At 46.5% G+C, this 24,978-nt stretch overlaps 1 protein-coding gene across 1 annotated transcript; it reads right to left on the bottom strand.

The window, feature by feature from the left end:
- Nucleotides 1-22,186: 22,186 nt before the first annotated feature.
- LOC136488213 (heavy metal-associated isoprenylated plant protein 3-like) lies at nucleotides 22,187-24,019 on the bottom strand. Its single transcript, XM_066485223.1, has 4 exons — nucleotides 23,744-24,019; nucleotides 23,259-23,626; nucleotides 23,069-23,147; nucleotides 22,187-22,928 (listed from the first exon to the last, which is right to left on the bottom strand). Exons 1-4 carry the CDS (start codon nucleotides 23,898-23,900, stop codon nucleotides 22,444-22,446), a joined length of 1,089 nt encoding a protein of 362 aa, XP_066341320.1. The 5' UTR covers nucleotides 23,901-24,019; the 3' UTR covers nucleotides 22,187-22,443.
- Between the last annotated feature and the right edge of the window lie 959 nt (nucleotides 24,020-24,978).

Below are 24,978 nucleotides of genomic sequence, written 5' to 3' on the forward strand. Positions count from 1 at the left end.
TATCATTTTGGGAAGAGGATGAATTGTCTTACCTAAGAAGTTGATGGTCTCGTTCTATGAAGCCTTTTTCCCAGTAATGGTTTTCTAGGTTGTCCCTTGGGCTGCCTTACGTTTTGAAGATTGATATGTTACAGTTGTAGAGGCAGCTTGGGTTTTCATCAGCTTCTTCAGTGTAGGTGCAGTTGATCCCAGTCTTGAGATTAGACATGGCGGATAATACTATATGGCATGCCCTTTTCTGTCCACAATTAGGGGATTGAATTCAGTATCCTGCAAGGGAGTCCTATTAGATAAGTTGATAGAGGGACTTTAGTAGAATATCTTTATGGAAGAAAAGGAGTCGACTGATTACCTCACTATCGGAAGCAAAATCTTCATCCAGAGCTATACAGTTAGGATGAACTAGCCTGCAGAAGAGGTGTGAGTGCCACTCTTGCCACTAGGAATCATATAAATAAAAAGTGAAGGAGGCTTTGGTCCATTCATGTAGATAGAGGGAAGGAAGATTTGATTCTAACTAGAAAACTCTAGAAACTTCCATTACCTCACTAATGTCTTCTCTCGGTTTTAGTATATCTTTGAAAAATAGCTAAGGGGCAGTTGACCAAGACCAAACTAACGAGCTACGGAAGAAGGGTTGTAAAACTCATAGGTTGGAAGGTTGCCTGAAAGAAAGGAACATGTAGACATTTTTCTATGGCCATGATGAAATTCAGCTGGAAGAACGCAAGGTTTGATGAAGGAATTGAAGATTGTAGCTGTTGTTTCATTTGTGCATCCTGATTCAAATCAAAATTTAAATGGGAAGACTAACTCATTGTTCTCATCCTCATCATAGGGTAGCTAAGCCAGAATATCTGCATCAAACCCTCTATAAAACTTTTTGAACAGATGGCCAACATCGATAGCAATTGTTATGGCCGATGTAGCTTCACCATAGTTCATGCACTGACGGGTTCTTCTTTCTTTGCCTCTGTATTCCTCATCAAAGTTGGAGGAGGGAAAGCTCAAATTCCAGAGATTTGGCTTTACAATCTTATGCATATCAAAATTTAACCACATTTGTATTAACCACCAAGGGTTGCTGATGGTGTGCACTACTTCATTCTTCAGCAGCTGAGCGGCCACCTGATGCATCAAATGGTAAGCTAATCCCAACAGATACTTTCCAAGAGGAATCTCAACGCCTACTGCTAGATGCTCTGTCATGAGTTTATAATTATAAGTCGGACCACAAGATGACCCACAGAAGATGAATCTTTCTAACCATATGTTCAAAAAAGCCACATGTTCTCTTTCGCTAACAGTCGATTCATTCCCGATGTGGTTCTGGATATAGCTTGCCCATCCTGTATAGTCTGATATTTTGACCAGTTTCTTTGACCCAGCACCTAAGAGTTCATATGGCTGCATTGGTCCTATTATTCTAAGGCCAGTCAACATATAAACATCAGCCAATGTAATAGTCATTGGCCCATGACCAAAGATGAAAGCATTCAAGGTGTTGGATCAGAAGTAAGAAGCAGCAATTAGGAGTGAATCATTTCTTTCCATTCTAGACAGTAAAAGGGTCAGGCATTGGCTTAAATCATAAACTTCCTAGTCTCTGCCCTTTTTGTCTGACACTCTACGAACCCGTCTCTCCATCCCTTAGGCATTTTGGGCTAATTCCTAAAGGGATTTTTGGTGTTCTAAGAATATAGATCTACCAAGGACTGCCTAAAGGGAATTTGATTAGTTTCTTAGTTGATAAAATTCGAAGGGTTAGCATCTCCTATGGGTCCAAGGTAATAAGCATTTGGAACAAGAGACGAAGGGATCAGAATTTCATTTTCCATCCCCTAGAAAGCCAGATGAGATAAACTTAAGGAAGAGAAAAATACAGAGCAGCGGCTAATAGTTGAAGGGTAGAAGTTTGGAGACGTACCTCAGGGATGTAGTCGCTGGTCACCATTTTAGTTGGAATAGATCCGAATCTAAAAAAAGGTTGTAGAGGAATGACTTAACGAACAACTCGAGCAGAGGAAGAACTGCTAGGGTTGGAGCTCTAGTGGTGGAGGCTTTGGTTGTTGAGGCTCACTTGAAGAAGAAGGGGAAAGCGAATAAGCTGAGTGAATCGGAAATGATACTGTTGGGGTATTATATAAAATTCACACCGAGAATAGCGAGAGTCACGCGTATATTTTGGAATAAACGGTTGTGACATGGTGAACAGGTAAATAGAAATTTGGAATAAAATCATTTTTATCCCAAAATTGGGGGCATGTGTTTACACTAAAATTTGGGAAGAAGAACGCGAGAACTTGAAGCTTCCAAGATTGTGTCATCAAGGAATTGATTGCATAAGGATCGATATCAGTTGATGTAGATGTGGTACTGGGATAGGCTCTCTTCGGATGACATCAGCAGATAACGTCAGTGAGCTATGGTTGGTGTTGGAAAAAATATCTCGGACTCTACAAAAAGGAATGATTAGGGTCCAAGTTATCTTAAATTAGGAAAGTTTTCTTTTATTCCAAAGATTGTAATGAGTCGTATTTGAGTAGGATTCATGCTTAGGTTTCGGGTATAAATATTAGACCCCAGCTATTGTAAAAAGGATCCCAAATCAATCAATACCAATTACTTTTTTCAGCTTCACGCCAACCCTTAGGGGTAGGAGTATTGTAGATCTCGACGAGTTCTTCAACAAGCAGGGTTGCATCGATCCGATCAACCTCTGGCTTGTCTATAAGTACCATCATGGCTTATACCTTTGTTTATAAGGCTGCATCGGTCTGGCCGACCTCTTACGAGCTCTAGTATAAGTTAGTTATCGATCCTTATCTAGCTCAAGTACGGCTGCATCGGTTAAGTTCGACCTCCACTGCTCGAATTAGACTAACGTCAAATTATCGGCTCTACCTAAGGGTGGCAACCTTTGGGTAGATTCATTAAGTTACCGATCTTACTGATGTTCATGTTGTCATTATTTTCAGCAATATCAACCTGCCCGATCGAGATCGATCAAGATCGGCCTCACATCCTTTTAGTCCATCATTTATTTTGTCACATTGCGATAGTTCTTAATGTAAATGATGGGTTATGTTTTATCAATCGTTCTACTTTGATCTTGGTCGTGCATAGTATGTGGCTAAGGCATGTCTGATCTTAAAGATGTTTACTAGCTGGTTGAATCTGGTCTATAGCTCACTATTATGGCTGTAACAATTCGGTCGATCCCCACTATTAGCACTTTAGATCGGAGTATGCTAGTTGGTAGATTTGCTTTTGACCAAGCGTGACCTTGGCTATTTTGCTTTGCCTGCATTGGCTAAATAGTAGTTTGCCCGTACTTTAACGCTTATAGTATGTCTTCATGATTTCGTTAAATGTGAATAGATCTGTTTATTTTAAAGGTTTGCTCTATTATCTTTATCATGGGTGCCATCGATCCGGTCGAACCCCACTGTTAAAGATAACATGCTAGATTTGATGAATTTATAGGTCTGTCCATATTAAACAGTCAATTGTTCACATGCTGTAATCCCTTTTCTACCTGAATCGACTATTTTAGCCGATTCGCCAGCGCTTTCACACATATAGCATGTTTTTCATGAACCTATCAATATATAGATGGTTTTATGGATTCTTTAGCTTTAATTTGTTATCATTATCATAGCTACATCGATTCGGTCAAACCTCACTATTGATGGTAACAAATCAGATTCAGAGCGTTTGTAAATTCATTTGTACTAGACAATCAATTTATTCGCATGTTATATCTCTTCTCGTTAAACTTATCGGCCCAATGCTTTACACTAGTTATATCTACCTAGCTGATGATGTTACTTATATCTGGATGCATTGTACTTGTTATCATAAATCAGTCGCGACCCATGAACACTATAGTCCTTAACAATTGATTTCTTCTCGTATCGGCTATTTAGTCGATCTTCCCGTCTGGCTGCTCTCGAAGCGGCACACTTGGAACTATCTGGGCAAAACCAGCATATTTTGCCCTAAATTGTTGATAATCTGTCTCTTCTTGTCAATTGCAGGTTAAATTGACTGGCACGCCCTTGGGAATTCGCAGGATCAACTGGTCCTACATTGAAGCCAGGCATATCTCCAAATTGTTTCAGCTTGCTATGTGTCCACCTAGCGCGGCTACCATGTTTTTTGCGCCGACAGCACCACGAGCCAGAATCAAGGAACCTTTTGTGAGCTTTCATTTTCCTTCACCAAAGTAACATCCAAGACCTTTTGTGAGCTTTCAAATTGACTGGAACTCTTTGAAAGCATCAAGTACCTAAAATTTGTTCTTCAAGACATATGCAAAAACCTTCCAAGAGTGGTCATCAATAAATGTGACAAAATATAATGCACCACTAAGGGAACTCTCTATCATAGAACAAACATCAGTATGCACAAGATCAAGAATATTCTTAGCACGATGTGGAATAGTGGATGCACGAAAAACAATCCTGTGTTGTTTACTAGCTAAACAATCAACACAGGGTCTCAAGGTCATACCTTTCAACTCAGGGAGGAAGTCCTTGCGAGCAAGGGAGTGTAGCCCCTTCTCACTCATATGTCCAAGTCTCTTGTGCCACAACTCAATGTTGGAATCCCTCTCAACAATGTTCACATCTATCTTGCACAACTTTGTCTTTGTCACATAAAGACACCCTTGCTTGGCACCATGAGCCAGAATCAAGGAACCTTTGGTGAGCTTTCATTTTCCTTCACCAAAGTAACAGCCAAAACCAATATCATCGAGCTTTCCCAATGACAACAAGTTCAGTCTAATATCAGGGACATGCCTCACATTCTCAAGTGTCAACTTACAACATGTGCTTGTCTCAATACATACAGTGCCCTTGCCAACAATGGTTGACATATCTCTGTTCCCCATCCTCACATAGCCAAAGTCACCACTAGTGTAGGATGTGAAATAATCTCTGTGTGATGTTAGGTGGAAACAGGCTCCTGAGTCCACTACCCAACTCAAATCATCACCAGTAACAGCACTGAGACAACTGTCATCATCGACAATGAGATAATCCTCACCAGCTGTAGTTACAACTGAGGCTTCGCCCTTTTGCTCGGTATTCTTGCCTTGCTTTGCTTGTGCAAGCTCTCTTTTATAAATTCTGCACTGATTTCTTTTGTGGCCTTCCTTACCGTAATGAAAGCAAATAATCTTAGTGCTTGAACTTGACTATGATCTCTCCCTAGATTTACTTCTGCCTCGTTGAGGTTTCTTGTGGCTACGACCTTGATTTTCATCTTTCTTTTGAGCCACATATGCATCAGAAGAAGATGCCTGATGGCTGCCCTTTTCTTTTCTTCTGGCTTCCTCATTCAGCATGTTGTTCTTCACCATATCAGGAGTTAGCTTCCCATCTGGAGCTAAGTTGCTAAGTGATACAACAAGCGTGTTCTAGCTATCCGGCAATAAGCTCAACAACAGCAGTGCCTGCACCTCATCATCAAGGTTTATCTTCATTGCTGTCAGCTGATTTATGTGGCCTTGGAAGACATTCAAGTGTTCATTAACACTGTTGCCATCTCGGTACTCTAGCTTTGCAAGCTGCTTTATCACCAAGGCCTAATTAACTGCTGTCTTCCGCTCATACATAGACTCCAATTTTTGCCACAACTCAAACGCAAATTTATCATTAGCAACATGGTGAAAATATTATGGTTGATGTGCAAACGGATCATACCTACTATCTTTCGATTTAGTACTCTTCATTCTTTTTCCATGACTCCGGTGGGTACTTTATCTCTCACAATTGGCTCATACAAATCCTTGCAATAAAGTTGATCCTCCATCATGGGCTTCCATAGAGAATAATTTGTAGCATCAAGCTTGATCATGCCACTTGTAGTGTTATTGTCCTCCATTGCCAAAGTGAGGAATATCACCTCCAACAATTAACCTCGACTTCGATACCAGTTTATATTGGGATAACCACACTAACACACTTGCTAGTGACAGCGGAAGCGCTTAATTTCACCAAATGTGAAATCAGCCCAGATCGTCACCTATTCACGGAAGGAAACATATGCATCACACATATATATGGAGGAAATAGCAGCAATCATAACTGGTTCCAATAAGTTGTTATCACATCAGAAGCAATCACAACTGGTTCCAATCAGCTGTGTCCACATCAACCGCAGTTGCAACTGATCACAACAGCACCAACATCAAGCACAACTAGTTGCGGCAAATCACTTGCAACTGCAGTCGCAACTAGTTGCAGCCAAACTTGCAGCAATAATAAGACACCAGATTTAACATGGAAAACCCCCAAATCGGGGTAAAAACCACGGGACCAAGCCAACCAAATCTTTTTCCACTATACGCTTGTGGGATTACAACAATTTCATCTCTAGATAGCACTAGAGGCAATCATACATCAAGATACGCAGATCTTAGATAACAACAATAAGATTTGGGGCTGCTACTTAGGGAGTGGAAAGACCTCACCAAATGATGGTGTAACTCAGATTAGAGGAACCAAAGATGTGGATCTAAAGCTTCATAACCTTGAGGACGAACCCTTCTTGATCTATTGCAAGACCTCCTCTCTAATCTCACTCTTCTCCCTCTCTTTTCTTTCTCTGGTTTTCTTCCCTCTCTCACACGCAAGAAGCAAGGGGCTGAACTGGAGCCGCTTCTCTCTCTGCTAAACTTAGACTCACGAAGCTTCCCTTTCCTTCTCTTGTAAGCCAAGAGGCAAAATACTAGATGCACACAAGTTTGGTCCACTTTCTTGTGCTGCACCTATGACGTGTGGGCCTGCTCACTAGGAGCATTTACTCTCCTCAACATCCACTCATGAGAAGGATTTCCCAACATATTTCCCCCTCCAACTCATGAGGGGGCACCATCATGCCCGCTACCTCATTGCATACTTGCAGCTTCTCCTTCGGTAGCACTTTGGTCATCATACCCGCACCATTGTGGTCGGTATGGATTTTCTCAAGTTGCAATAACTTGGAACTCACCACTTCTCGAATCCAATGGTACTGCACGTCAATGTGCTTGGTTCGAGAATGAAAGCTTGAATCCTTGGCAAGATGAATGGCACTTTGGTTGTCACAAAATAAATTGTACTTCTCTTGCTTATGTCCCAACTCTTGCAAGAATTTTTTCATCCATAACACTTCCTTGCAAGCTTCGACCACTGCAATGTACTCGGCCTCTGTTGTTGATAATGAAACGCACTTCTGCAGCCTTGATTGCCATGACACTGCTCCCCCTGCAAATGTCATCAGGGGTCCCGATGTGGACTTTCTGGAGTCCTTGTCTCCAGCATAATCTGCATCTGTATAGCCATGTAATACAGGATCACCATTTCCAAAACATAAACACATTTTGGAAGTACCTCTGAGATACCTGAGAATCCACTTTACTGCAGCCCAATGTGCTTCTCCTAGATTACTCATGAACCGGCTAACAACCCCAACTGCATAGGCAAAATCAAGCCTAGTGCACACCATGGCATACATCAAACTGCCCACAGCAGATTGGTAAGGTACTTTCTTCATTATTTCTTTCTCCTTTTTCCTTGTAGGACAATGATCTTTATTCAATTTGTGATGTCCTACAAGTGGAGAGTTAACTAGTTTTGCATTTTGCATATTAAACCGTTCAAGTACCTTCTCAATATATTCTTCCTGTGATAGCCAAATCTTCGTGTTTGCTCTATCACGGGAGATCCTAATACTTCGTTGGGGAGGACAGTGGGACTTCCATCTCATCCTGGACGACAGCTGATCCTGCATGATCGAGGCCGCTGAGCAGCCCTACCTCCAGGACCATCTGATCCGAGGCCAGCTACCCTCTAGCGATCGCCTCGCCAAGACAGATTGGGTCTTGATCAAAACTGGGTGGCATCCACTAGTCTGCGACCACTGGTGGCGATCGTCCAGTCTTAACTGTTGCGCCACGGTGACCGCTAAGCAGCCCTGCCTCCAGGACCATCGGATCCGAGGCAGGCTGTCTTCCCGCGATCATCTGGAATTGGGAGCTTGGGTCTTGTTCAAAATGGAGCGGGGCCCAACTGTTGGTGACCTTGGCTGTCGATCTTCCGGACTGTTCCGCCGACTCAACATACTATGCTTTCATATGAAATAGGTCAAGTACTACTTGAAACTGAGGATAAGTGGGTACTTCTTTCATGAAATTTCTTTAGGCAGATCAATGCAAATATGTGTTACATGTCAAAACTTAAAATTAAAGCAAAGTCCTAATAGGTACCTCTCTTGGCCAGCAGTATCCCATACTTCAAACTTCACTGCTGTGGAGTCCTCTAATGCCAATGTTTGTGACAAAAATGACGCACCAACAGTTACCTAAATTCATTTTTTTATGAAAGAAGTTGAAGCGAAATAGCACATGAAGAAAAGGTGAAGTGCAGATATGTCTACCGTTCATGAAACCCAAAAACGTTAGTTGATGGTTTAAGCTTGGAAGTAGGGTCAAACTGGGCACGGACAAAGCGGAGAACGATGCATCTCTTCCCTACACCAGAGTCTTCAAGTCATACCAACTATGCAAGAGGAACAAATAAGAGAAACTGATGGCAAATCTAACTCACTTTAATGGCAACAAAAAAAATATAAAAAGTTAAACTAAGACATTGGACATTTGGTCTGTGGTATATACTTCTTTAATGCTGATGTGCTAACAAAACACATGCCAGATACATATAAGAACAAGAAGAATTATAATGACAGACATATCAAAGTACAACTATTATAGATAAAAGGCCAAAAAGATTGTGATTAGCAAACCTTCACTCAGAGGCTTTTGGAATCAGTATCTGGATTCCCATTGTACCTTCACTCGAAGGTTTTTGTACTAAAAAGCCCAAAAAAGATTGTGATTAGCAAACTCTCCAGCATTAGTAGCTAAATGAGGGGAAAACGTATTGCTGTATCAATACGTGTCATGTCAAAAAAAAAATACTGCCTAAAAATGTCACATTGTAACAATGATGATTAAAAAGCCAAGAGAGCGACTGACAGATGAAAATTCAATAGAATTAATTTCAACTCCGTTTTAGGTTCAGGAAGACTATTTATATTGTTTCATATATTTCCATTGATCCTACGAACATATACTACCAACATTCAGCATTCGCTAACGGTTGACGTTTCTAACCAGACATCTGTACTGGAAAGGAGGTAATGCTCTTTGTCGGAAGAGTATTTGCCAACCCAGAAGCCACAATAAATCATTAAGAGGAATGATCTCTTCCCACCCCACCTGATCGAATCCTGAATCACAAGTATCACCCACAGCCATCGCCAATTTGTGTGTCTTGAGGCTCCCTGTGAATGCAGCAGTGCTTGTTGGGCAGGCCCATGAACTACGATCTGAACTTGGGATCACGCCTTAATACAAAAGGCCACCTAATTTAGATGCCACACACCAAGATGCCAGTTTGTAACCCTGACCTTAATCACTATTTGTGGTTGCTCACTTGACTGTCCCACTAATTCTGTTGCCATCAGTCCATCAGCAGTTCAGTACCATGTGAACTCGACAACTACAGCTTCGAGAATAGAGCAGTAACTAAGCAAATTAACCAAAACAAATTTGGCATTGTATGCACCTCCTTGTGATCAAACTACAGGGATTGACAAAGGATTTGGAATTCACGTTCGGCCTATTCGCTGGTTGGTTTCTGGGCTGATAAGCCCGATTGGTGGCTGCCTGATAAGCCCTGGCTGAAACCAAGAAACGAATAGACGGGTTGTCTTGACAAGCGATTTACCAGTCAGTGCTATCGTACAGAACATGCAAGCCGACCAACCTAAAAGAGAGAAGTTTCCCCATTCCTACATCCCACATCATAGCTCCTTCAATTCCACGGCGTCCGTGCTCGGCGTTTTTGGACACAGTGCGGTACTCCCAACTTTTGTCGGAACCTGATCACGTCTTCTCGTCAGTCTCCTCTCTCTCTCCCTGCATGGCTCTCAATAATATGTCTCTAGCTAGTGTAGTACTACTATAGCACCGTCATGCATGTTCCATTCGATCGGTGAGGTAATTTGACGACGGTCTGATGGCTGCTGATCAACGTGGCGTTGAAAGGTCATCGATCTGCTGCCATCGCTGGGGCCTCTCAGTACGTCCATCGTGCTTGCAAGTTTGGAACAGCACGAAGGTGACGACGTTCCGATCCGCGCGCGCGACGCCGTGCTGTGCTGACAACCAGAGCGCGATCAGTTGGACGGATGTGTGACATGCATGCCTCGCTCGCGGACTGCCACCACTGCACCTGCCAGATGAGATGCTCCAGAGGACGCAGAGTTTCAGTACGTCCCTAGCAGGCCCAGCACTCACTCTGCCGTCGTGGATCCAATGGCTCCATTGCATCGCCGCCCGTCGTCCGTCGCCGGCCCGCTACATACCCAAGTCCGCACGTCGTAGAAAAAGGGAGGTGCGCACGTGCCGCCCGCAAAAGGCGTTTTAGATCGATGGTGAGCCAAAAAGAAGTGGATTTGCATGACATCATGAAGCAAGGCACGGCCCCACACAATGGCTACTTGGCAGCTGCCTCCACCTCCGCGTGTCTCACCGCACTGTTTGGTGCTCATCAGCTATAAGCAGCAGCAAGTATATGCCAGTATCATCCTGACCAGGACCAGTCCCAGTCTCCCATTGACGCCGACGGCGCAGTGCACCCGCCCGCCGCTCGACGTACAAGAAGAAGAAGAAGCCGTGTGCTGCGGGCGCGCGAGCGGATCGCACCGCCAGTCCTCGCGGCGGCTCGTTACTCTAGCTCCTTAGAGGGCCCTGATGTGTGATCATGACGCCGATTGCTCTTGCTCGGTCCACGAACTGAATGGTTGAGGACCCGTCTGGATGCCCTTGGATTTTGGAGACTCCAAACGGGGGAGAGAATGGATGGGATTTTCAAAATCTAGGGGCATAACACGGGATAGTTCTCCTCGCTGCGCACGAAAAGACCATTTTGCCCGCACCTTATCATCTTTTTCTTTTTGTTCTCACCACCGGCGTCGTCGCTCCATTGCCCTCGAGAGTGGACCGCAAGCCGCCGGCGCCGTCGCTCCCTCGTCCACCGAGCGCGGGTCGCGAGCCGTCAGTGCCTGTCCGAGCGCGAGCCGCTGCCGCCCCAGCGAATTGCGCCGCCACCTAAGCCCCACCGGAGAGCGAGCCACCTGCCTCCGCCTCGCCTGAACGCTTGCGAACTCCGCTGCCTCCTCCGCCTGACCCGAGCGCTTGCGAGTGTGTTGCTGTTGTCTTTTCTCTCCGTCTCAGTGCTGTCAATCTCCATCCATTTGGGTTTTTCTACGGTACCATCGATCTAGATGATTTTTATTACATATTACCTTCTAGGAGGTAATAGAAGGAGAAGGAAAATATTTTCCAATTAGGTCTAATTCCATATCCTATTAGATCTAGCTTGCATGCATGATCTAAATTGCAAAATGTTCCTTTGTTTGTGACAACGTGACATATCATGCTAAGATGATTTTTAAACATTTTTTGTAACATTTTGCACTTTAGATTAGTTTGAAGTATTACCTCCTAACAGGCAACGGGGGTACCCTAGCATTGCCCATCCACTTTTGTTTTCTACCCTCAGTATCAGTACTGAAGCTATTGTGTCCATCTCTTTCTTTTTCTCGTGGATCGTGGTACGAGTACCATTGTGTTGCAGGTTGTAAGCAGCGCTTAGGGTGCATGTTCATTTGCTGGCAATTGACGCAAAACTGCAAGATGTTAGGAACAAATACTCGAGGGTATCATGGGAAAATAGGACTTCAGATAGCTATATAGTCTGTTCGTTTGGCTGTGGCTTGTCGTAAACGATCGTAAATTTTCAGCCGAAACAGTATTTTTCTCTCACACAAACCAGCCTGCAGTGCTTCTTCACGAACCAGCAACGATACGAACCAGCCAACCGAACAGACTGATAATCTCTCTTCAATGTCCAGGATCCAAACAGGAGCGAGTTTTTGTTATCTAAAATCTGGATTCTAAAATCCCTATTGAGAATCCCGATTCCTAGAATCCCAAGGGGATCCAGACGGGCCCTGAATCACACTAGTGGTAGCAAACGGCTTTGTCCCAATTTCGAGCTGGAATACAAAATGGCTTTGTCCTCTCGGTCGAAATTCAAAACCAGATAGGTTCGTCGTTGCGTGTGCGTCTCTTTCTTCGAATGGCCGGGCCGGGCGTCCCAGAATGCAATAATGTAAAACGGGCCAGAGGAAGTCAAGCTAGGCTGCGTAAAGATGGTGACGGACCGAGACCGATGGCGGGGCAGTCCGTACTCTCCACGCCCATCGTCTTAACCGTGCATGTGCATGTGTTCTGCATCGGGGGCTCGATGTTTCGTTGGAGTAGCCCTGAAGAAGGATGATGTTGTGCAGGCTGGGAAAAATAAAATAATGTAGTGGTGCTGCCTGCCGACTGCCGAGGCCGTTGTTGAAATGTCTTGAATTGGGTGTTCGGCTGGTCGCATTTTAACCTTATTTTAGTTGATTCTGTGAGAGAATAAGCTAAAACAAGCTATGAACAAACATAGAGCTAAAAGCGCTTTAATTTCTGCTAGATTTCGCGGGAAAAAGCTACAGTTAATTTTAAAGCCCTTGACATGGACGTTGCCACACACACACTGTACATTCACGACGAGACGATCATAACTGATTATTAATAGTAGTAGCTAGTACTCCTACGTATGGCCTGTCCGTAGGAATAGGACGACCCCGCCGATGCAACGCGATCTCCGATCTGGCTTTCAGTACTGCGTTCCGCACAGCAGGCTTCGCACGGCAAACGGATGGACCGCGGAGCTGGCTGATGATCATCAGCCGGCGAGGAGTTGGACGTGCGAGCGATCGACTTGAGCCTTTTTTTTAAGTTCCTGCACGTAAAGTTTCCTTCCTATCCTATGGATGTTTGAACACATGCATGGTCTATTAAATATAGATTAAAAAATAACTAATCACATAGATTGCAACTAATTTGCGCGACGAATTTTTTAAGCCTAGGTAGTCCATGATTTGACAATGCGGAGCTATAGTAAACATGTGGTATTGACAGATTAATTAGGCTTTGTCTCGTAGATTACTAAGAACTTATGTCAAACAATCTTATATGAAACCCCAATATGACACTTAAGGTGCCACTCCTAAACTTTGCTCTCTGGATTTTAAATACCACCGTGGCCGAGATAGTGCCGAGGGCAGAGCATCTCCTGTCACTGCCATTGCACTCGCCACGTCCACCACCCACCGCTTATTAGCCTGACGCTGACGAGTGACGACGACGGCGACGGCGCACCCGCACGGCATCCGGTATGCTTTGCGTTCAGTAATATACTCCTAGCCTAATAGGAGGACTCCTATCTCCTAATTACTAGCGTCAGGTGCCTATTAGCTTGTAGTATCTGTTCCGTGCACGGGGTGCGCTTGCGTTTGTTCGCATCTCACCTAGCTCCTTCCGGGCGCTGCCGTTGCGTTCGTTCCTTGCCTTTGTCTGTCGTCGTCGTCGCTTTCTGTTCTCCGCCAAAACATGCATGTGTCAGAGTCCGGTGGCCTAAAGACTCTTTTATTGATAATATAAAAGCCATGTCTGTCTGTCTGGAGTATATCACCCACCTGCGTGCGACAACCGAAAAAAATTTAAATTCTCTCTGATTACTTGTCCTGGATGCCATTATTAGGCCTTGTTTAGATCACTCCAAAATTCCAAGTTTTTTCACTCTCTCTCCATCACATCAATTTTTTGACACATGCATGGAGCATTAAATGTAGGTAAAAAAATAACTAATTGCACAGTTTAGTTGGAAATCACGAGATGAATCTTTTGAGCTTAGTTGGTCCACGATTGGACAATATTTACCAAATAAGACGAAAATGCTACTATTCATCGGGTTGAAAAAATCTTCAATCTAAACAAGGCCTTAGAGCCAGTCATCAGAGACTGAAAAGTTTTTAATTATTATTATTGTCAACGTCGTCGTCATGGCGTAGGTACAAAGCCATCCGCCGGTACGTACGAGTAAGTGTAATGCAAGCTTAGCACGGGTGCATACATTCGTGTAGATGCTTCGCCCATTTAATTAATTTTCAACGCATATATAAAGCTACCACTGTACAGTACTACTAGAGTGCATGTGCTGATGTGCAGCTCCAAGAGAAATAAAGCAGGTAATTAACCAGTCGTCCAGTCTCAACATTGAAATGATACCGTCCAAACGCCTGATTTTTTCTTGATACAGCTTGAAAGCAAATGAAGTTGTTGGAGAAATAAAATCAATGCGTGCAGTATTATTTTCTATATAAAAAGAAGAGTTTACCATGAATGGACTTCATCAACTGAGAATCTTGTTTGCATTGGTGGTGTCCTAATCTGCCGGGCCTCGTTCAGAACGTTAGGTTTTAATTTGTGCATGATGAGATCCAGAGGCCAGAGGCAGCGCATCCGATCCCGATCCTCTCGCAGGCATGGAGCATAGTGCTAGTAGAATCATGACCAAGTGACCAACAACAAGGAGGGCATCGTCGTCGTTCCCGGGCGGGCGGGCGTCCCTGACCTGAGCATATCATCACGACAGCAGAGCCAGGGTGTGGCACCGGCATGGCATCTCAGCCTCAGGGCGGCACATGCATGCCTTTCTCCCCTCTCCTCGCATGGCGCAGCCACCTGCAAGGATGGAGGGAGCACTGGAGGAGCAGGCACATTCACTCGCTCGCAGTCGCAGTAGGAGTAGCCGAGTAGGCGTAGGAGTAGGAATCCGGTCCAGGACAGGCCGGGTGCAGTACAGGTGCAGACGAGCAGCAGCAGTCCAGTAGAGGCAAAGCGGGAAAGGCTGATCCGGCCGGTTGTCCCCATCCCCTGGCTCACCGCCTCACCGGACGGGCATGTGATGGGAGTACAAAAGGAAAAAAGAAGAGACGGGAGGAGAGGAGTGTGCTAGGTGTGTCGCTGCATCGGCGTCGCGTTCGCATGATGAGGGATGATCGGCGAAGCTGCGTCGTCTGTTTCCTCCGTGTCCGGGCCGCCGCCAGATTCCCTTCCCTGCTCTGCCTGCTCACTGTGCACCAGCGGTCCCTCCCGTGCCTGCATGCAATGCAATGCGCAGCGGTGCGTAGGTGGGGAGTGAATGAATGAAAATGCCTCGCGACCAGGGCCTGGTTTAGATTGCAAGTTTTTTCGCTCTTTTTCTCATATTAAATCTTTAGACATATGTATAGAGTATTAAATGTAGATAAAAAATTAATTAATTAAACAGTTTGATTGTAAATTATGAGACGGATCTTTTGAGCCTAGTTAGATCATGATTGGACAATAATTGTCAAATACAAACGAAAGTGCTACGATGTCAAATACTGATTCCAAACCCCAATCTAGCCCAGACCTCCCTTTAAACAGGACGAGAGCAGTACGTATATTTGGGCTTCGTTCGGTTGGCTGCTCTCCCTCACAGGTTACTTTAGCCGACACCTAGGGCCAGCCAGCCGCAACCTGCTTTTCTCCTCCTTTTTCGCCAAAGTTTCCGCGGCCTCTGCAAGCTCTAGCTCGCCGCCCCGTCGCGTGCAAACGCAACGCAGCAGATGTAATTCGCGGCCATGGCAGTGCTCGTGCAGCATCGTCGTGCGGCACCGCGGTCCGCGGGCAGGGTACGCTGCCTGCCTGCGCTGTGCGCCTGTGCGTGCGCGTCACCAGGCAGGCTCACAGCCGAGACGTCACTCGCGTCACGCGTTCAGTAGCCAAAAACGGGTGATTCGTGGTTGGAACTTGAGCTCAGCTTCTTCCGCTTGTCTTTCCTGCCTGGCCCGACCGAGGAATCTTGAGAAAACGACTCGTGGGCTTCCTGGGGAAAAAAAATCGAATTGGCCACTGCGCCTTCCGCTGCCAGTTCATCATCTGGAGTGAACCACTGCCTCCATGCAAGGAAGTGCCTGACAGGCCCGCGTGACCTAACACGTTTGAATAATCCTCGAGATGCTGCCACTGTACTATCACACGGATCATTACGATCGAGCAGTGCCGTGCGTGATCATCACGGGACGCGCCACGAAGAAAACACTTGTTTAACACCCTGTTCGTTCCAGCTTGTGATGATGATTAGTTTGTTTGATCCATCCATTACTTAATTCCTGCCAAGTGCTCTACTCCGATGTCCGATCCTAGCTCGCGTCGGATCGATGTGATGTTGTGCTAAATTACAAATCTCCAATGCAAACTGCTGTAAGCCTAAGCCAGCTGGATGGGCAAGCAGTCGGCAGGCACGCGCACCGGCCGAGCGACAGGTAGGACGCGCCACGTCCCGCCGAGGCGTACGCACGTCCGGTCACCGGTCAGCCGGCCGCTCAGCCCGCCCGGGTTAGCCTCCGTGACGACCGAGATCCAAATGATTCGCGTCGCGTCGTCCAAGGAGCTCCGGGACAAATTCTTAGTGTCGTCATGTACAAGGTGATCGACAATGCCATCGCGCGAGCTGGGAATTTCGGTACGCCTCCACGACGTTGATTGCGCCGATGGTCCGTGTTGGGCTTGGGCATGGTTTTTTTTTTTTTTTTGGAGGAGCTGATGATTACAACACAGGATAGATAAGAGTGACGCTTATCATCTAGCCCACTAGAGCCAACCAATCGGTTACTTAAGAACACAAGCTACTGGTGGCGGATTTGATTCAGTACTCTCGTCTCAGCACTCTCGCACACCAAATCGCGAAATCAATGCACGACCTCGGACAGACACCATAAATTTATCTGGTAGGCGATGATAGTCTTTTCCTCTCCAGATGGAAAATTCATCCACCAGGTTTTATTAATTTACAAATTCTTTCTCGGCTAGTTAAAAAAAAATGGAGTGGATGATTTCGGAGTCCAACCCATTTCTTTCCTATATTCGCTTGCAGGGCTCAGGGCTACCATCCGTCGGTGCGCTCACGCCCCTCGGAATGGAAAAGAATATTACGGTTACGGAGAAATGAAGATTGTAATGTGCGATCCTCCTCATGGCTCATCGGAGGCTCGGGGCTGCTAACAAATTAATACCTAGACAGGGATGCTCTCGCCCTTGGTTATAACCTGTACCCCTGAAAGCCTCTTGTTTGGTTTTGCTAATTGAGATAACTAGTGAATTAATCTTTTGCTAAGTGCTGATTAAGCTAGATTAAGTCCACAACGAGATGGTGAGCAAGGCTAGGAGAGGGATAAATGATGATCAATCTAATTGGAGCAAGCTCGCACATGGAGAAGACGAGGATGTGAAAACAAGCCCGAAGGCAAAGGCGTATGTTAAGGGTGATCCTTCTTTGAGCATCTTGTGCAACGAGATCCTGACCTCATTGCCTCTCCCCCTCCTAACTTCCATCAGGAGCCTCCACCATGATCGAATCTTTAGTCAGCCCAACCTAGGAGGCTTGTCGCCCTCCGCAAAAATCACACCAGTGAAAGGTCCTAATGGCTAGAGAGGGGGTGAATAGCCTATTGAAAATTTCTACAACAACACACTAGCAAAGATGTTAGACAATTAAATGGCGAAGCGAGTGTTGCGTTAGCCTACTAAAAATACAAGCCACCTACCACAATTTTACTGACTACAATCTCTAAGCACACAATAGCTAAGTCACTACACTAAGTTAGTATGCTCTCAAAGGCTAACTAAAGAGCCAAACTAACCACTAGACCCGACACAAGCTTGCTCTAAAAAATAATTACACTAAAGAGCGAAGCAACACTAGAAATATAAATGCAAGGTAGGGGATGTGATGATTATACCGCCGTATCTAGGATAGAGCCAATTACAATATGATGGAGCCAATCAATCATAATCAATCAATAAATACCAAGAAAACCTCGGACAAGGTGACACAAGATTTTTTTTCTGAGGTTCACTTGCTTGCCGGTAAACTAGTCCTCGTTGTGGCGATTCACTAACTTGGAGGTCCATGCGCAAATTGGCATCACACGTCAAACCCGTAACCGGGTGCCGCACACCAACATAAGATGAGGATCACACAAGCCACAAGCAATCCACTAGAGTTGCATTTGGCGTTCCGCCGGGAAAGGCACAAGAACCCCTCACAATCACAATGATCGGAGCCGGAGACAATCAACTTCTTCCGCTCAACGATCCACCATTCACCGGACTGTCTAGGTATCGACAAACACCAAGAGTAACAAGATCTCCACCAGCCCAAATTGCCCAACTAGTGCCACAAGATGCTAGAACACTAAGCAGTGCACTAGATGCTCTCCTATCTCACTCAAGATGATGAAATCAAGTGTACAAGTGAGTGGAGTGGTGTGCTCAGCTCTCAAAGGGTGTATGCAGCTGTTAAAAGTGCTGAGTGGCCAAGGCCGGCCACTAGCTCTATTTATAAGCCCATAAGCAAATAGAGTCATTACCCCTTTGGAGCAGCTTTCTAAGAGGGCACCGAACACGGCGGTGCCTGGCACCGGACATGACGGTGCCGCTCCCAACGGTCACTTTCCAATGGCTAAAAACTAGCCGTTGGGGCACCGGATAGGGTGGTGGTGGCACCGCTCTTTGGGTGGCGGTGACCAACCAGCCAGCTACCCAAAAAACCCCTTCTCTGGAAAAATATGGCGGTGGCACCACCCTACCAGTGATGGTGACCAGGCGGTGCACCGTCCTGCCAGTGGCGGTGCACATCGCCCCTTCCGCTGCCAGTCTTAGCTCTAGCCCTGCTCTGTCATGTCCACGTGGGCACCGCCCCAAGGGTGGCGGTGCCACCGGACAGGGTGGCGGTGCCCCCAACATAACACCTCACTCTTGGCCTCCTCAGCCAGTCATCGCCATAGGGGTGGCAATGCACCGGACAGAGCGTGGTGGTGCCCTCGGGGCTGCAACGCAAGCCCAACTACGTCTCCTTTTCTTCATCTTTTTCACCACCTTTGTAAATGTGCTAACACTCCAAGTGTTTCACCATTACGTGTAAGTGTGTTAGTATTTTTCACAAACATTTTTCAAAGGTTAATCACTTCTCACCGAATGTGCACTAGGCCTAAAATGCAATGCAAGTTTTTTAACACCTAGTGGCACTAGATGATCGAGTTGTCCGATAAGAGCTTCCTTCTTAATAGTACGACCATCTATCCTAAATGTGATCACACTCGCTAGGTGTCTCGATCACTAAACCAAAAAGCTCCTATTAAGTTTCACCTTTACCTGGTTTTTTATCTTTCTTCTTTTTCAAGTCCAAGCACTTGATCATCATGATCACCACACCATCATCATGATCTTCACCATTGCTCCATCACTTGGAATAGTGCTATATATTTCATGATCACTTTGATAAACTAGGTTAACACTTAGGGTTTTATCAATTCACCAAACCCAAACTAGAGCTTTCAATCTCCCCCTTTTTGGTAATTGATGACAACCCTTTCACAAAGATATGAATTAATATTCAATTGAATTCATGTTGCTTGTCCAAGCATATTTACCATGTGTAAAAGGATATAGACAAGTTTCATGAACCGCAAATAGGAGCATTAGCTCCCCCTACATATGTGCTAAGAATTTGGATTGAAACTTGTACATATGCATGGATTGTAAATGTGGGAGGGCAATGTCTACCAAATGATGCTAAGGTATAAGAGATGGACCTTTGAAGCGTGATATCGATCGGAGTGCACCAATATACCATCCTTATCACCATTAGTAACTAGACATTCACAAAAGCTAGAATACCCCATGAGATCAACATTAGAAGCAAGGGTCTAGTTTTCATAATATAAACATAAGTTTAGTTACTCAACCTATGCATGCTAGTTTTTCATTTCATCATTCAAGCCTACAACTAGCATACACCACACAAGTATAGAATTTTAATTTAAAACTTGTGTCATGCAAGCAAATATATGAAATGCACATTCAAATGCATCAATGAAGTTTATAAGCTTGCTCCTTCTACTTGTGTGCTCAAAATTTTAATTGATCCCTTTCCTTTATCATATTACTCCCCCTATATCAAAGTTCTCCTGTTTGTTATCTTTTCACTATCTTTGTGCATTATTTCTCCTCATTTGTCATCACTGACCACAAATATTTAATTTTAGATAGGTTAAGATTATCAATGTTAATCAATAGGGTGAGGGTCATTTTTCCAAATTTGGTTTAATCTAGATCACTTGCCTAACACATTTAACTCGGTTTGATCCAATGATAAGCTTCTTCACACCTCATTTCAAGGGTTATCTTGTACCATGTTGAGTTAAACACTTATAGCTCATTTTTAGATCAAACACTAGGTTCATAGAGCCCATAAATATGTCATATGCTACCACTAGATCAAGTCAAGCATAGAAGCAATAGTGGTACCATACAAGCATCAAATTCATTTAATTTTTATGAATGAGCCTATAAGACATGAGGAATGACTAGATGCACTAAACATGTCCTTAGCAAAGAATGTATGACATGCCAATCAACTTTTACCTTCGTTGCTCGAAGGAGAGACATGTCATATAAGTGGGGGGGGGTGCATCAACACATATTTGAGAAATCCAATATGTTTAATTCATTTATGAGCTTGCAAAACCTCTTCTCATCCAATGGCTTGGTAAATATATCGACAAGTTGATCTTCGGTGCCTACACTCTCAATGCAAAATGTTCTGTTTTTATTGATGATCTCTAATAAAATGGTGGCAAACATCAATGTGCTTTGTTGTTGCATGTTGAACCGGATTGTTGGTTAGCTTGATTGCACTCTTATTGTCACATAGCAATGGCACTTTCTTGAACTTGATTCCAAAGTCATTCAAGGTAGTCTTCATCCAAAATATTTGTGCACAACAACTATCGGCGGATATGTATTCGGCTTCGGCAGTTGATAATGCAATACTTTTTTCCTTCTTTGATGACCATGAAACAAGTGATAATATATTTCATGATAAATCCAATAATGCTTATTTGCTATCATAAATATTAATATTTTTTTATAAATTTGGTCAAATTTAAAATTGTTTAACATTACTTATTTTTTGGACGGAGGGAGAAGAACGAACGGAGGAAGATGAAAGTGTCGGGTTTCTTTTAGTCAAAACCGTGGTGAGAGTGGGGTTGTGGTTTGCGGATGATGAGCCAATTCCAGACATCTTACCATCCATATCAATTTGGATAAGAGATTGACAGATAGTAGGGATAGTATCATACACGCATCTTTAGAATCAACTATGCACACGCAGATGGAGTATTTAATCACCCTCTGTTGTCAAAACGTATGGGCCAGACGTAGACCGCCCGACACCCCGCCCGCACAGCATAGTATCATAGGCATTCCCCAAAATAAACTAGGCCTGGTTTAGTTGACGATTTTTTTTTTAAATAACACTATAGTATTTTCGTTGTTATTTGATAATTAATGTCCAATCATAGTCTAATTAGATTTAAAAGATTCGTCTCGTGAATTTCATCTAAACTGTATAATTAATTTTATTTTTTATTTATATTTAATGCTTCATGTATACATCAAAGATTTGATGTGACGAAAAATCTTAAAAATTTTTGTAAAATTTTAGAAACTAAACAGGCACCAGAAGTCTCCAAAGGACAAGTTTGGTTCGCAGACTCGTAGCCGCTGCTGCCGCCTGCTGCCCATAGGAAAGCAGTAAAAAAAACCACGGCTACTCACCATGCCCTCTTGCAACCCACGTCAGATCGAAGAAAACCACGGCCGCCATCCCTGTCGCGCAGTCACCGCCTCACCAGACAACTCCGGCGGCTAGAAAAGATAACGACGTTGCGTTGCCGTCGGATTTCACTTTTCCCGTAAAGAAAAAGACAAGACGATTAGCATTAAAGTATTGTTGGCGATATGCTTAGCTATTCCAAAACCACAAGACAACACAATACCGTTCACAAGCAAGAACCGCATTAGCGCTAGTGAGCAGTGACCCAACTCTTTTTTTTAAGATTTAACCGTCTGCAGTACACAAACCGACGACCGTAATCAGACGCTAAGAGCGCCTACGCGTGAATCACCGTCTGGCCGCCGGCAGGAGCAGCCAAAGCTGGCGAGCGTCTCGAACCCTCCTGAGGGCGAAAAGACGGGGGCCTCGTCGACGTCGCTGACGACGGCGACGCGACACCACATTCAATTCAACCATTAAAAGAGCAAACTGAGCACCATCATCGACGTCGCAAATGGCGATTAGCCATGACAAAAGAGCAAAACTTTATCGGGTCCGGGTAGATTTCACATGACGATGACGCTGCATTACACCGGGGCGGGGCGGGGTACTGATCTCATTTACACAGGTCTGCTGGTCCTGATCTCGGAGCACTGATTAAACTAGCTACTACTAACTGATAATTTAACTAAACCGACCGCTAAAACCCAAGCCATGGTTCTTGGTCTGATACGGAGACGGACGGGGGAAGGGGCGCCGACGGCAAACCCGCGGATGGAGCGAAGCGAGCTCACATGACGGAGCAGGCGTTGGGGTTCTCGTCGCTGAACATCTGGGGCGCGTGGAGGTGGGAGGGGCCGTACCCGTAGGCCTGCGGGGGCGGGTAATGGACACCGGCGTTGGGGTAGAAGCCGGCGTGGTTGGGCGGCGGGGCGGCGCCGTAGTAGCCGCCGGGAGCCGGCGGGTACGCCCCATACCCGTAGTGCGGGGGCATCTGGTACATGCCGGCGTCGGCCAGGGGCATCGGCGCCACCGACGCGGAGGCGGCCGCGGCCTTGTCCTTCTTCTCCTCGCCCCCGCTGTCCTTCTTCTTCTCTCCCCCGTCTCCTGCGCCCTTGTCCTTCTTGTCGCCGCCGCCGTCCTTCTTGCCCGGCGCGACGACCTCGACGTCTCGGCTGAGCTTCTCCCTGAGGTAAGCCGGCAGAGCGGTGGCGTCCATGGTGCCGGTCACCTTCACCAGGTCCTTGGCGGTGTCGAACGCCACATCCTTCACGCCTGGAATGGAATCAATCAACGCACAAAATTGTCAGGTCCAGTACAATATTAAATCTCGACGAAAAGGCTCACAGCCTTTTGACGATTCGCTTGGGATGGGATGGGAACAAAACCGCGGCGGATACGAAGGAAAACCTCACCTTTGATCTTGGAGATGCGGCGCTTGATGCGGTCGATGCAGCCGTCGCAGTGCAGCCGGATCTTGAGCGTCACCGTCTCCTGGAAAAAGGCAGAGAAAGTCTTTCAGTTGCAGACCAAGGACAAGGAGGCAGACGGTGACGAGGGCCCGCCGCCCCACCGGACTCGAATAATAATCGGCAAGTAACTGACCTCCTTGGGCTTCTTCTCCTCCTTGGGCTTGTCGGCGCCCTTCTCCTTGTCGGCTTTCTTCTTGCCACCGCCGCCGCCGCCCTTCTCCTTGTCGGCCTTCTTCTCGCCGCCGCCCTTCTCCTTGTCAGCCTTCTTCTCTCCGTCGCCGCCGCCCTTCTCTTTGTCTGCCTTCTTCTCGCCGCCGTCCGCTTTCTTTTCCTTTTCCTTCTCCTTCTCCTTGTCCTTCTTGGGCGGGCCGGCGCCGGCGGAGACGATCTGGACGGGCTTCTTTGCCCTGGCCTCGATGCGCTCCTTGAGCTCCACCGCGTCCGCCGGACCGGTCACGACCACCTTGCCCGCCGCCATGTCCGGCGTCACCGACTCCACACCTGCACGCGCGGCCGGCCACAGAGCAATCGAACGCACTGTCAGAAACAAGAAAGAACCCCCACCCACCGCATGAGGACTGCGTATGTAACCGCCGGCAATCCGGAGCGCAGGCGCACCTGGGGCGCGCTTGATGGCCTTGCGGACCTTGCTGGCGCAGCCGGCGCAATGCAAGTCGACCTTTAGCACGATGGGCTGCGGCGCGGCCGCGGCGCCGGCGTCCTTCTTCTTGTCGCCGCCGCCGCCGTCCTTGCCCGCCTTCTTCTCCTCTCCCATGGCGGCCGGCCTTTGTCTCCTCGACCTGTCTCTGTCCCCGCTGTGGCGGGTGGTTAGGAGGGCTCTCGGCTAGGAGTTCGAGGTGGAGGCTGGGGCGTTCTGGGACGGAGAGGGGCGAGTGCCCGGGTGGGGGCGGCGTTAAATAGGCGGCGGGACCGGGCTGGCGGGCGGGCTGCGGGGGTGGGTGTGCCGTGTGCGCGCACACGCGCAGTGATGGCTGGCGGAGGGGCTGCTGCGGCCTGCGGCGCGGTGCTGCCAAGCTGCTGACCGCGGACCCGGCTGGCAGTGGATGGGGACGTGTCTGCCGCAGGGTTTCCTCTTCTTCCTCGTTGTTTCCTTGGCCGTGCCGTTTAATAACGGAAGTAGGAGGGAGTGTTCCGCATGGAATTGAAGTCCTTTTTAATGGCATGGATTTTGTATGGGAGAGTAATAACTGAGTACAGCAGTAGCATGCCGATTTTTTTATATATATGGTAAAATAAACAGCTGTTCACTTTAATGGTAGCAACAAACAAACGAGTAAAAAAAATTGTGACAGTTGCCACCGAGCACAGAGACGGAAAAGGCTATGAATATGCAGCGCTGGGCTGAAACGATCTTGCATTATTATTGTTGTTGGTTTGATGTGAAAAAAAAAATACTATTCTGACTAGAAATTTACGATTGTTTATGACCAAATAAACATGATGACGCCTGTGCCTGTGCGGTGCCGTAGCGCACACGTTTGGTCATGCGGCTGTGGCCATGGCCGTTCGCTTGCTTCCCGGAACGGCCCCACCCCGGCAAGCCACCTCTGCTGCCGGCCGCCGGTTTCGGTTTTCCTCCGGGCTCCCGAGGAGTGTGAGTGGTGACCGGGGCGGGGGACGCCAGGCCACCGCGCGCGTGGAGGGAGGCCACCGCCGGTACGGCGCCCATGTGTGCCTCACCTGCGCTGGCTCCGTACTGGCCGCGCGGCCGGGCGAGGACGATTCAACCGAGCCCCGAGGATTTTTCAAACGTGGGTTGGCGCTCGCCGCGCTGCTAGCTGCTGCTGCGCGGAATCCTCGCGCCGCGGCAGCCGCTGGACGGGCCTCTCCGG

This window comes from Miscanthus floridulus, chromosome 1, assembly GCF_019320115.1.
Source record: "Miscanthus floridulus cultivar M001 chromosome 1, ASM1932011v1, whole genome shotgun sequence".
In the NCBI taxonomy this organism is placed as follows: domain Eukaryota; kingdom Viridiplantae; phylum Streptophyta; class Magnoliopsida; order Poales; family Poaceae; genus Miscanthus; species Miscanthus floridulus.